General features: G+C 42.3%; 1 protein-coding gene across 1 annotated transcript; it reads left to right on the top strand.

Moving 5' to 3' along the window:
* Positions 1 to 10,521: 10,521 nt before the first annotated feature.
* On the top strand, positions 10,522 to 13,558 carry LOC147424167 (pentatricopeptide repeat-containing protein At2g03380, mitochondrial-like). The gene has a single exon (XM_086501896.1). The coding sequence runs from the start codon at positions 10,575 to 10,577 to the stop codon at positions 13,260 to 13,262; it is 2,688 nt and encodes an 895-aa protein (XP_086358022.1). The 5' UTR covers positions 10,522 to 10,574; the 3' UTR covers positions 13,263 to 13,558.
* Positions 13,559 to 13,989: the final 431 nt, after the last annotated feature.

Raw genomic sequence — 13,989 nt, 5'->3', positions numbered from 1 at the left:
GTCAATGCTTACAATTCTACATTAGAGTAAGCAAATGTACAAATTTCTTTCAAATAACCAATGTTTTGTCTTATAGGACTAATTATCCTTTCCTTGTGCAAAAATTTAAATAGTATGCATGCTTAGAATCATGTTTGTGATGATGACGTCTCTCAAACACCAAGTAGAATTTGTCACTCTACATTGGGAGAATGAAATGGACTAAAGAGCAGACATGCTTGCGGCAGCTATGTCACCCAAGCATCAAATGGATTAGTCATCCATATTTGAAAGATGCCGTAGGGTAAAAAGCGATCCTCTACCCGCTGCTAAAAAACATTGACTAATGACTAAGGATTTACCTCTTCTACCTCACAGTCGAGGACGACTATGATTTCAAGAGAGAGATAATGTCATAAAATCTAATATCTAACCAACCCAAATAATTTTCTCATATTAAATTGATCATTTAATGTGGGAGAATAGACGAGAATAAGGGTAAGAATATAGACATGTGCTTACGGGTTAGTATCTCAACACGAGAGACCGACAGTAAAGGGGTCCAAATGAGAGATGATCTGTCAAAGAGCAAGGCTAGCTAATGGAGCTTAAAAGACCTTAGGGTTAGCTTCATTAAAGACCTCCAAACGTTAGTGTTAAAAGTCCTTTGAACTTAGGTAAGCTAGGATGCTTGAGGTGCTTGTCGTGCTTGCTGACTAAGGTGCTTGAGGTGCTCCATGACTAAGGTGCTAAGGTGCTCCATGATTAAGGTGCTTGAGGGTAAGGTGTTTGAAAGGGTGGTGGTAATGAGTGTGCTAGTCTCCACCCAACCGTGCTATCTTATAGCCTCCCCCTAGTGTACACACTATCCAACCGTGCCGGTGGCCTTGCCCATAGGACCCATGTCCTTACATTACCCCCCCCCTTGGAGAATCGTTTTCGTCCTCGAAAACGAACGTAGGAAAACGTTTCTTAAGTGCAGAGACATTCTCCCATGTAGAACCTTCTTCAGGTCTATCTAGCCATATTAGCAACACCTGTCATCTAACATGATGTCTGGTGCGAAGCTCATGAGAATCCAAAATATTTTTGGGCTCATGAGGAATGCTTGGCGGTTCCATAAGGTCAACTAACACACCCGTGTCAATGACATTATCATTCTATCCTAGCTGTTTTCGTAAATGGCTAACATGAAAAACAAGATGAACTCGTGAGTGCTCTCGGAGAGCTAACTTATAGGCCACTTGACCTATACGTTTGAGAATGGTAAACAGTCCACAATAGCGTGGTGAAAGTTTAGCAACTTTTCTCGTCTTCAGACTTTCTGAATGCTACGAAACTTTGAGGAAAACCTTGTCTCCTTCTTCAAAAGTAGCAAGAAGATGATGCTCATCTACGTACTTCTTATATCGATCTTGAGCTTGATTAACATTCTATCGAGCAATTCGAAGCATGTCAAAATGGTCTTGGAGAAAATCCTTCACTTGTTGTATCTTCTCCTTAGCCAACCCCACCATAACAGGTGATCTAGGTTGAAATCCATAGAAAAGCATAAATGGACTAAACCCTGTAGTCACATGCTTTGAACTATTATAAGCAAATTCCAATATAGGTAAGTAGTCTTCCCAATTGGTTTGCTTCTTGCTAACGTATGCTCGTAGCATATCCTCTAGCACTTGATTAACTCTTTCGGTTTGACCATCCGTTTCTGGATGATCACCCATACTTAGATTAAGTACAGTTTCCAACTTCTAGAACACAGCTCTCCAGAAGTGATTATCGAACTTTCGATCTCTGTCCTAATGATACTAGTTGGAAGACCGTAGAGTTTATATATATGCTCTATAAATAGCCGTGCTAATTCCGGTGTCTTAACCGTAGTCTAAGTGGGAATGAATCGACCCATCTTTGTGAGACGGTCTACAATTACCCAAATGGCATCATGGCCATGATTTGTAGTAGGTAGTCCTACTACAAAATCCATAGAGGTACTCTCCCACTTACCTTGTGGAACCTCTAAAGTATGTAAAAGGCCACCTACCTTGAGGTGCTTTGCTTCATTAACTTGACACTGTTGGCAGTTTAGTACGTACTCTTGAACATCATGGTGTAAGCCCGACCAATAAAATTTCCATCGAACTAAGGCGTATGTACGTCTTACAAATACCTGGATGACCAGCACTTGGACTATCGTGACACTCAAATAAGATTTGGTGCCTAGTGTCTGAGTCCTTTGGCACACATACTCTACCTTTGTGGAGTAAGTAGCCATCATCGATGGAAAAATTCTTCCATCGCTTAAGCTCTTCCTGAGTAGGGGTGGAGCTCTGTGTGTTGGAGTTTCTATTTGCGCATGCAGAGACATGTTGATCTGGCTGTTCAGAGACATGTGAGTGTGAGGGATCCCTTTTTAAAACTGCACTCCACACTTTAGCATATGATTGATCTTGTGCACACTTTCCACGTAATGACTCTAAAAATCCACTCTTTATTTCCGTGAAAGCAAGTGAATTAATCCGAGGCATCCGACTTAGTGCATCCACTACTACATTATATCGCCCCTTGCGATATCGTAGCTTACAATCATAATCTTGAAGGATTTCGGCCCATCTAGCTTTACCGCCCTTCAAGTCCGTTTGATAGTAAACCATTTGATACTCTCATGGTCAAAAACTACTTCAAACTCGGCACCATATAAATAGTGTCGCCACTTTCATAAAGCGTGAATTATGGCATACAGCTCTCTCTCATAGAAATAATATTTCTGTTGAGCTCTATCTAACTTTTTACTTTCAAAGGCCATGAGTCTTCCCTCCTGGAGAAGTATCGCACCAATTGATTTATCACTAGCATCAGTCTCTACCACAAACGGCTTAAGTGGGTCGACGATTGCTAGGATGGGAGCAGTGGCTATAGCTACCTTGAGCTGTTCAAAACTGCGTTTTTGGGCTTCTTCCCAAGAAAAGGTCTTACCTTTTGCTTTAAGTTGATCCGTCATAGGAACATAAATTTTGGCATAATCACGGATATACTGTTCAGAGTCAGTGTCCATTTTGATGCCAGAATAAGAGATCACATGACCGAGGTAATGTATCTCTGTTTTAAAGAAATCGCACTTGCTTTGCTTAGAATACAGCGTGTGAGCCCGTAGCTGTTAGAACACTAATCGTAAGTGTTCTATGTGTTCATCTTCAGTCTTACTGTAAATGAGAATGTCATCAAGGAAAACCATATCAAATTTTCCAAGATAGGGTCTAAGACGCTATCCATGAGTTTCATAAATGTAGTTGGAGCATTGGTTAGACCAAAAGGCATAACCAAAAATTCAAAATGCCAGAACTGTGTTCTAAAGGCAATTTTGGAGATATCTTGTAGTAGGATACGCACCTGGTGGTATCCTGAACGAAGATCTATCTTTGTATAGTATCTTGCCCCGTGGAGTTGATCAAACAACTCATCCACTTGAGGGTGAGGATACTTGTTCTTGATGGTTATTGCATTTAATCCGTGATAATCTATGCACATGGGCATAGTACCATCTTTTCTTTTCTACCAATAGAATTGGTGATGCCCAACGCGAAGTGCTAGGTCTAATGAAACCACGAGCGAGGTAGTCAATCAACTGACTCTCAACCTCCTTGGCTTATTTATCACTCATACAATAAGGTGGTTTACTCACCGGTTGAGTGCCTAGCAAGACATCTGTGTCATTCTGCGCATCACGTGTAGGGGGTAAACCCAGCGGTAAATCACTTGAGAATACATCGCTATACTCCGTGAGTAGGAGAAAGTAAACTAGAGTTATGCTGGGATGGAGAATCTCGTAATTCTTGTAATGTTTGTTTTACAACAGTTGCACATTGCTCTATAGAAGTAAAATTGAGAGAACTTTGCTCGTTAGATTTGTTAACACTTTGTTTATCAGTAGAATTCATTGCACTTTGCATACCATTGGAATTCATTGCACTTTGCATACCATTACTAGAATTCACTGCACTTTGCTCTTGAGAATTCACAAGACTTGGAGACAAGCAGCAACACAAAAAGACTTGGAGACTTGGAGACAAGCAGTAACACAAAAAGAATTCATCTATTAAATCTGCTTTTTGCAAAATAGAAAGCTCGACTATACATATAAGAGGTGCAGATGGTATATTTTTCTCACCAAGCAAAAGCACATGTTTACCATTGGCCATAAAGGATAAGGGGTTGTGTTCATAACTAGTGTGCAATGTGTTTCCTAAACCATGCAGCCACTCCCGTCCTAAAACTACATCAGCACGGTCCATGTTCATAACTTGGAAGTCAAGGGTCATCGTATGATCTTGAACAATAAGCTCAACCCCTTGAACTACCGTGTCCCATACTTCTTTATCATTCCCAAAAATCTGGTCCACCACATACTTGTGAGAGCAGGGAGTCTATGTAAGCTTCAATTTCTTGACTAGCTTATAGTTCAAGAAGTTATGAGTTGCACCATCATCCACTAAAACACGAACACATTGTTCGTTAATAGTGCCATGCATGCGAATCAAATCATGGGGGCCAAAGGTGGGATGCCACATTGAAGCAGGCACACAACACTTGTGCTTTTCTTCCATATGAAGAACCTCTACAGCACAATATTTAGGAGATGAATCTAATGTGAAGCGTTGCACCGTGTGCATGGCCTTTTCTTTGCCTTGCAAAAGAGGACAATATTTCTTGTTATGTTGGTCCGAAAGACATCTAAAACACAAGTTGTGTTTCTTTGCATGCTCAAAATCAGTAGTGCTGAGAGACCCACGTGGAGTATATCGTGATTGCTTAGGCTTCTTAGCCTCTTGTGGGCGTGGAGAGGTAGATTGTCTCTTATTCCTCATGGAACGTGTGGGAGATCTACCTCGCCATTGGCTCTTAGCCACATTGATCTTAGCAAAAGTATTCTTAGAGTAGGGAACATTTCCTTTCCTCTCTTGGTCATCATCATATCTTTGGGCATGACTGATGGCTTCTTCCAAAGTTTTTGGATGTTGGGTCTTGACATGAAGACGATAGTCTTTGTCAAGACCCCTATTAAACCCCGTATCTTTTGGAATTCATCTAGACCTTCTAGTTTTAATATGATTTTCTGATACTTCGAAAGGTACTGTGTGAGAGAGGGGCCAGACATGCGGAATGCATCCCATGCTAACCAATTCTTATCTTCTTCATTGGAGTCCAAAAACTCTTTGGAGAAAGAAGCTTGAAACGCAGCCCAAGACGGAGGACGAGCATCTACTAGAAATGTCATCCACCACTTATAGGCCTTGCCTTTAAGAGATAGACTTGTTTCCACATCCGTCTTTATATCCGAGGTGTGTCTCGATGTATGAATATCGCTCCATTTGTGTAAGAACGTATTGACCACATCCTTGTTACGACGCTCTTCCCCGTGAAACCCAGGAATGGTGATATTCTTAAGTAATGCATTGTTACCTTTTGCATCTTCTGCAGCACTTGTCTCTTGGACTCCTTGAGTCGTGCGAGCTTGGTTCCCTTGAACCGTGCCACTTGTGGCTCCTTGAGTCGTCTGTGAGTTCATAAATATCACAAGTAACTTCGTAAGATTGGTAACATTTGCATTGAGTGTAGAGAGGTTGCTTTCAAGTACGCTTTGGCGATGTTCCAAAGTCTTGAAAGATGCCATATCTACAAGCCCATGATCTCCTAGATCAACATCATCATGCATATTAGTGGCAGCAGCACCCGTGGTGCCCTAATTTTGATCTACATGCTCAAAATCAAAAGTGTGTGTAGGTGGGATATCCTCACTGGCCATGGTAAACACACACTAATGTAAAGAGAGAAAAAACGTCAACTTGTACCTTGTGAGGAAGCTATTGTACAAGTCTTTGTGTTATGTATGCTACGTGATTTGCATTGCATGTGAACCTCGCCTTGTAGGAATTGTAGCGCTTCACGTGTCGTTCCTTAAGAACACCTTTGTTTAAGAGCAATGTGGCTAAGAGCCAATGGCGAGGTAGATTTCCCACACGTTCCAAGAGGAATAAGAGACAATCTACGTCTCCACGCCCACAAGAGGCTAAGAAGCTTGAGCAATCACGAGATACTCCGGTGGGTCTCTCAACACTGAAAGAATTTTTGGAGGAAAACTTGCCTTCCTCCAAGAAGTGAAAAGGAAGGGTGAAACTACTTCCTTGAAGTTTGAAGCTTTCCATTTCCTTCTAGCTTTCTTTTCAAAACAACTATGCGATCTTTCCTTGTTATATACAACAAGGGTCATTAGCTTGATGGTAACCCTCATGGGGTGGGTTCAACCCTCCTTCATGTAAGGGTTAAGCGGGCCTTCCTATGCGCGCAACCAACGGTACCAACGAAAGCCTTCGGAGCCTCGGTGTTGGTCGAGTTTACCTTGGTCGTCCGCCTTGGTCGCGCGCTGTGGAGGGCGTAGGTGGGTCGTTGGCTGTCATTGTCTGTCCGCGCGCGCTTCGCACAGGAAACTGTGCCTGTCTTCTTTTTGCTGCATAGCGGAGACGTCACTGTCTGTGGAACGTGGGAGAGAAGCAACACGTCGCACGCACATGCAGCCCACTTTTCGCCTCCTCTCAAAAATAGCTCAGATACCAGTGAAAGGGCGGTTGTAATGCGTGTGCTAGTTTCGACCAAACGGTGCTATCTTATAGCCTCCCCCTAGCGTACACACTGTCCGGCCGTGTCGATGGCCTTGCCCATAGGACCCATGTCCTTACAGTGTTCCACAAAGTCAACATACTCCCTACTCATGAGGGGGAGAGCCCTAATTGTAGGGGCTAGAGAGAGAACACACACAACCTCACACAAGGCAAGCTTGGTACCAAGAAAGCAAATAGGACACTTCTCAAGCTCCTCCTCGGGTTACCCTAATGGTGTACCTAAAGCTTATTGGTTGGCCTCCCAAGGGGTCTAATGATAAATTAGTTAGTTTTAATTCATTTTTTTAGCATTTACCAAGTCCTCTCTCTGAAAGGGAAATCGGGGACACTTGTCCCAAGGCTACCCTTGTTGCTTGTTATGCATTCTGCATGTGATTGGCCAGGCTTCCAGGGGCCCAATGAGCTTCCATGTTGAGCTAGACGAGGGGGTCGACCAAAGAAAGAATGGGGGTTTCTTTGGGGGTATACTCTGCCACACACACACACACTCTCTCTCTCTTTCTCATTGTGTGAAGTGCAAGGGCAAGAGCTCCAGCTCCTTCTCCAAGCTAGTAGGGAAGTTGAGAGCCTACACGAACACTCTTGGTGATGGAATGCAAATCCAACCACGAGCCATGCTTCAATGCTTAAGCTTACCATCTTCTCCATCTTCATTACTATGCTATTATGTATGCTAGCAAGATGAGTGATGATAAGTGAGGAATTATTTCTTTCTCCTATGAATGTTTCTTATTCCTCTTCCCTACCCTCTTTCCCTGCTAGCTCTCACCACCTTTAAAGGTGTTTGAGGCCTTAGCACTAAGGCTTGGGATAGTTAATTCTTTTTTCAAAGTCTATGTTATGCTCGTGACGCATGAAGCTTTCCATATTCATTGCATTGCTTAGGTCACAAGGAACACAAATATTGTATTGTACCAAGTCTCCCTTGATGGGAGAATCTAAAATACAAATGCCTTTTGGAGGGGGACCAGCTCCCCATAAATCCGGTCCTCAAGTGTTATCAAGTTCTCTAAACTCTCTCTCTTGCAAAAGTATTTTTCATGCCAAGTTAATTAAGTACTATGATTATGTTGCTTCTGTCAATTAAGTTCATCCTCTATGTTCTCAAAGTAGTCTCACAAAAATGCTCTCTTTAATTTTCCTAATTCCATTATTCTCAAAGTTCATAGGCCATTTCCATTACATTGATGTTGAAAGGTTCTCCAAGATTTCTTTGTGAATACTATGGCTAAACTAAGAACCTCAGGTAAACACAAACTTACAAAGACTATAGCACCTAAAGATACTGACTTGCAAAACAAAATTACCGATTTGAAAAGTAAATCAGTTCTACCTCATTGCTTTGATTGTCTTGCTGCAACCTCCACTTCCTCGCTTGAGACTCTCAATATTCTTCAACTTCCTTTGACTTTGTCTAAGTCCAAGATGTGTCCTTCTACTTTTGGCTATATTCAGCAATGATTGTAGGTTCTTTACCTTCTCCTTGATTTCTTAAACTGATGATTAAGAGAATCCTTGAATTGTTGTAAGAATGTCCCTTTTTGCTACAAGGTTTTGTGTATAGCCTAATATCCCTTTCATACCATCTCCTACAAATCTTATCAATGAAGAGTAATTGAAAAATGGTGTGGTGCATTTGGTGATGGGGTCTATAGGATACAATATACCATTTGTCCATAGGTCAATGTGCTTCTTTCTCTCTGATCTCATTGCTCTTCAATGACAGAAGGAGAAGTTTCACAAATCCTATTCAACATGGAGATGATATATAGCTCTTTTAGTAGGATTCATGGCCAAAACTTGGATATGGGGAAGATGATGGGTTGGATATGGTGTAGAGAAGGATGGAAGGAGCAAGGGGGACATTTGAAATTTGGACCAAAAGAGAAAATAGGTGCTTTGGGAGGGAGAATTTTTCGAAAAGGGAATATTTCGAAGGAATTTGAAAATGACACTACGCGTGGGGCCACAAAAGTGACATCCGTGCACCGAGTAAAAAGGTGGAGTTTTCTCTCCAATTCTGGGTTTTTAGATGTTTTTTTTCACATTTAAAAAAATGAAAAGTATTCTCTCTCTTTACCTTTTTTTACAGGGTAAAAAAGAGACCTCAAATTTCCCTTGATGGGATGAGGTGAAGGAAGGGTGAGAGGGATGGAAGAGGGAGAGGAATAAATTGTGAGAGGGATAAGAGAAGTGGACTCTAGAAGAAGGGGATGTGTAGAGAGTATATAGAAGGGTGGAGAGAAAAACATATAGGGAGGAGGGAAGTAGAAGGTAGATGGTAGAGGATAGAGGATATAGGGAGGGGGATAAAACATGTAAAGGGTAGAGAGAGGAGAGAGGTAGAGGGTGGATGGAGGAGAGAGAGGTAGAGAACAAAGTGAGAGAGGCAGAGGAGATAGTGGTATAGTAGAGGGTAGGGGTCAAAGAGTTCAAGAGTAGGATTGGGGTTGATGTGAGGGGGCGAGATTTAGGGGGAATGAGAGAGATCAAACTTAGGGGGACTGAGAGAGATGGAAAGGGAAGGGTAAAGGACAAAGGAAAATGCTCCCTTCCACCAATGAGGTCGTTGGTGTCCACAAATTTTTTCTGGTCAAAAGCAAGATGATGGTGTTGTTTTTAATTCTTCCTTGGTTGCACCAACATCACAAATTCTTTTGACACCATTTTTTTGTAGATGATAGCTCTAAAAAACCTATCGAAACCCCCCCACACGCTTCTCACCACAATAGCAACAATGTTCTCCTCAACTTACTCCCTATATGCATTTCTGGATTTAGCATTCACCTTTGTCCGACAAAAGGCTTACTTTGAGGGCAAGAAATTAATAAAAGCATTTGGTTTTGTTTGGTTGCTTACAGTTTTGCAACAGAACCATATCATATATTTGCACAATATTGATCACGCTTCTTGACACTAAATATTTTGTTTCACGCATACAATAGTGAAATTATTATTCAATGACTAAGATAAATTTTGTTAATGTTGGTTTATGTACAAGTTAATGGGTGTGCGTTGAAAGAATAGTGAGTTGTGTTGGGATGGAAGATGTATTGATGTCACATACATATTAGGGCAATGTTGTATAGTTTGGCATCTATGGCCTTTGACGTTTGTATGTGTTAGCTTTGTAATGAAAGTTTTCATGAACCATTTTACAGTTCTTTATTATTCACTTTGTTGATAATGTGCTTGTTCTATCCATCTCTCTCTCTCTCTCTCTCTCTCTCTCTCTCTCTCTTAAGAGAGAGAGAGAGAGAGAGAGAGAGAGAGAGAAAAGAAGAAGAAGAAGAAGAAGAGAGGAGGTTGGGGCTATACAAAAAGAATGTGATATATATATATATAGACCCAACCTCCTCTCTTCTTCTTCTTCTTCTTCTTCTCTCTCTCTCTCTCTCTCTCTCTCTCTCTCGAACTCTCTCTCTCGAACGGTTCGAGAGAGAGAGAGAGAGAGAGAGAAGAAGAAGAAGAAGAAGAAGAGAGGAGGTTGGGTCTATATATATATATATATATATCACATTCTTTTTGTATAGCCAGAGAGGAGGTTGGGTCTATATATATATATATATATCACATTCTTTTTGTATAGCCACAGAGAGAGAGAGAGAGAGAGAGAGAGAGAGAGAGAGAGAGGATCCCGCTAGCAAGAAGGCTATGGGGAGAGAGAGAGGAAGGGCAGAGAGAGAGAGAGAGAGAGAGAGAGAGAGAGAGAGAGGGGACAATGCGATAAAGATTGCAAAGAGAGGGAGGGGGGTTATTTGAGAGAGGTGACGGAGAGGGAAGGAGGAAGGGGTGCCTTGAGAGAGAGAGAGAGAGGGAAGAGAGGGCAAAGGATAGAGAAGTGAGATCTAGAGGTTTGCAAAAAGGAAATGAATAAAATGAAGGGGGGACCGGACCGCAGACGGCGACCATGTGCTCAAAATGACGGCCGGCCAAGGAATATTCTCCAGCATCAACGTGTGGCCGCCATTTTGCCTCACGGCCAGATGTGCTCGATCTATCGGACGCAGAAAAACTCGTTCGTCTTGGGAGATTAGTCGAGAGAGAGAGAGAGAGAGAGAGAGAGAGAGAGCGAGCAGAACGCTGTATGCGCAGAAATACTCACATGGAACGCTCCAAATTTTCATGAATCTATGCCAAACGCGTCATACGCGAAGATTCACCACAGGCTTCTCACATTTTGCAGCATCGCATTTACAAGAAGCAGGGCTTTCTTCAGATGTTGCCACCTATACCTCTCTTCTGCGAAACTATGCTAACACGAGAGCTCTCTGGAATGGCATGTGCGTTCACCATCACATTGTCAAAGATGGGCTTGATCATATCCTACCTCTCTGTAACGCCCTCTTGCAGGTGTATGGAACATGTAACACCATTGATATGGCAAGTGCTCTTTTCTCACACATGCCGCCGAAAGACCATCATTCCTGGAATCACATGATTAGAGCGTATGCTCGACAGGGCCTTGGCAATGATGCTTCTCTTGCTTTCTGTCGCATGCAGGAAGAAGGAATAATGCCCAACAGCCACATTTATTCCAGCCTCCTAACTGCCACTTCCGAAGGAGTGGGTCTACATGACGGAATGAGAGTGCATGTTCGAATTGCAAGCAGTGGTGGTCTGGATGATGAGTATGTTGGCACAGCACTTGTGAGTATGTATGGAAAGTGTGGTTGCTTGAAGGATGTAGAAAACATCTTTTCTCAAATGCAAAAGCATGATGTAACTCTTTGGAACATCATGATTGCTTTGTATGTTCAGCATGAGCGTACTCATGACGCATTGGAACTCTTCTATAAGATGTCAATGGAGGGAACATTGCCTACCGATGTCACTTTCTTAAGCATTTTAAATGCTTGTGATACGCCAAGCGCAGTTAAACACATACATTTGAATATGTTGTTTCATAAATGTAGAGAAGATGCGATTGTGAGGACAGCTTTTTTAAATGTCTATGGAAAAATGGGCTTGCTAGATAAAGCATCAAGGGTTTTTGTTGATATTTCTGAAAGGGATACTGTTTGCTGGAATACAATTGTGGGAGCATATGCGCAAAATGGTGAGGGTGCGACTGCAATTGAACTATTCCAGAGAATGTGTCAGGAGGCTTCAATCTGGGACAAATTTTCTTTTTGTACGGCTTTATGTTCATGTGCTAATGGTGAAGCTTTGGCAGAAGGCAAGCGTGTCCATGCTTCTCTTTGCGTGCATGGATATGATTTAGAATTAATTATGGGTAACGCTCTTGTAAACATGTACGGAAAATGTGGCGATGCAAAGAATGCATGGCGAATTTTTTGCGGTTCAGGAGATCGCGATGTTGTTTCCTGGAATGTCATGATTGCAGCCTGTACTCAGAAGAATGAAGAGATAAGTGGTCATCAGTTGTTTGAGCAAATGATTCAAGAAGGGGTTTTGCCCAATAATATCACCATGGGGAGTATGGTGGAGACTTGTAGCAAAGAGGGTACAAATAAGCGGAATTGTGAACGCTTGCTTGCCGCTGTCTTTGCCACAGGGCTTCATCTTGATACAGCTGTGGGAAATGCTCTTGTGAATGCGTATGGAAGCTGGGGCAGGTTAAAGGAAGCACAAATTCTAGTGCAGGAGATACCTAGAAAGGATCGGTGTACATATATTAACTTCCTGCTGGCATGTGCAAGCAAGGAAGTGTGCAAAGAAGGCCAAGCCATGCATGCAGAGGTTGTTGCTACTGGATTGGACTCCATGCTTCCAGTTGCAACAGCACTTATTGCTATGTATGGCAAGGCCTCTCATGTGGAGGATGCATGGATAACCTTCATCAGGCTTACAGAGCAAGATGTCATTTTATGGACTGCAATGATATCTGCATTTTTGTACAATAAGCAGGCCAAGGATGCTCTACAGCTCTTTGAAAAGATGCAACAAGAAGGTATGAAGCCTGACAAGGTAACAATTGTAAGCATCCTTGATGCATGTGCGGATGATGTGGCCTTGGCTGCAGGCAGGGCCATGCATGACCACATTATGATGAGAGCGTTGGAGTGTGACCTTCTTCTAGGAACAGCTCTTTTAAACATGTATGGCAGGTGTGGCATGTTAGAAGATGCATGCAAGGTATTCGAAGATTTGTCTGAGCGTGACATCGTTACATGGTCAGTTATAGTTGCAGCACATGCACAGCAAGGGCATGCCACAGAGGTGCAGAAGCTTTTGGAGGGGATGCAGGAGGAAGGGATCAAACCCAACGAGGTAACATTCATTGGTTTACTCAATGCATGCAGCCACTCCGGATTGGTCGAGGAGGGTCGACAGTGGTTCAGGTTGATGAAAGGGACGTATGGCATTGTACCAGTAGTGGATCATTATAACTGCATGATTGATCTGTTAGCAAGAGCAGGGCTGATGGAGGAAGCGGAAGCTCTGGTTAAAGAAATGCCCATGACTCCTACTTCAACAACTTGGACTACTCTGCTTGGAGCTTGTAGGGGGCAGTTCGACACAGATCGGGGCGGTCTTGCCGCAGAAAGTATCTTTGAGCTTGCTCCAGATAGGGTCTCATCATATGTGACTTTGTCGAATATCTATATGGCAGCAGGCCAACAACCTGATGCAGCGGTCGGATAGATTTCATGCTGTTTCTGCCTCTGATCCTGCAAACCGAGTACAATTTGAGGTACACTTGATTTTTAGAAGCTTGGATGGTTTTGGTGAAAGTCATCTTTGCTAGACTAATCTTATAAAGGTATAGTTAGCTCTACTAGGGCATTTAAGAATGTACTCCCTCAAATTTGTACTACTCCCTACTCACATACTACACTAGTCACATATTCATTTACGTGTAAGATTCCTCCGTGTCTCAACCATATCCTAACATAAAAGCCCGATAAGAGTGTTCCAACACGAAACATATGATTGAAATACTTATGTGCTTGCCCCACTAACATTAAGGTATAATCCTTTTAGATTGTTCAGGTTTGATTTAGTTCTAACGCCTTAGACCAAAGAGCCAAAGCGCGTTTCGATGAAAGGGTAGTCACTTTTGTGACTTTTACCCTTCTGCCTGCTAAGCATATAAATTCCGTTATTCCAGAAAAAACTGGAAGGGATTTTTGTTTATGGTACAAGGCACCAGTAATATGGACCACATCTGAGGCACCAGTAATATGGACCACATCTGAACCCTTAATAAGTCTACTCTTCTCACATTATTTTGGAGGAGTTTGTCATGAATGAAATGATTTTTGACATCAATCTGGTTCATTGTTGCATAAAACGTTGGATTTGTGCCAGTTATATTCCACACTGTCAATAGTGAATTGAGGACATAACATGAGTAGAGCTTTTGTTGCCA

The sequence above is a fragment of the Adiantum capillus-veneris genome, chromosome 26 (genome assembly GCF_014529385.1).
Source record: "Adiantum capillus-veneris isolate H3 chromosome 26, ASM1452938v2, whole genome shotgun sequence".
Classification (NCBI taxonomy): domain Eukaryota; kingdom Viridiplantae; phylum Streptophyta; class Polypodiopsida; order Polypodiales; family Pteridaceae; genus Adiantum; species Adiantum capillus-veneris.
Note: the sequence above shows the minus strand (reverse complement) of the source record. Positions and strands in the feature narration are given on the sequence as shown.

What these genes read in the sequence shown, in the direction of transcription:
- LOC147424167 (XM_086501896.1), top strand. Translation starts at nt 10,575, where the DNA reads ATGACGGCCGGCCAAGGAATATTCTCCAGCATCAACGTGTGGCCGCCA.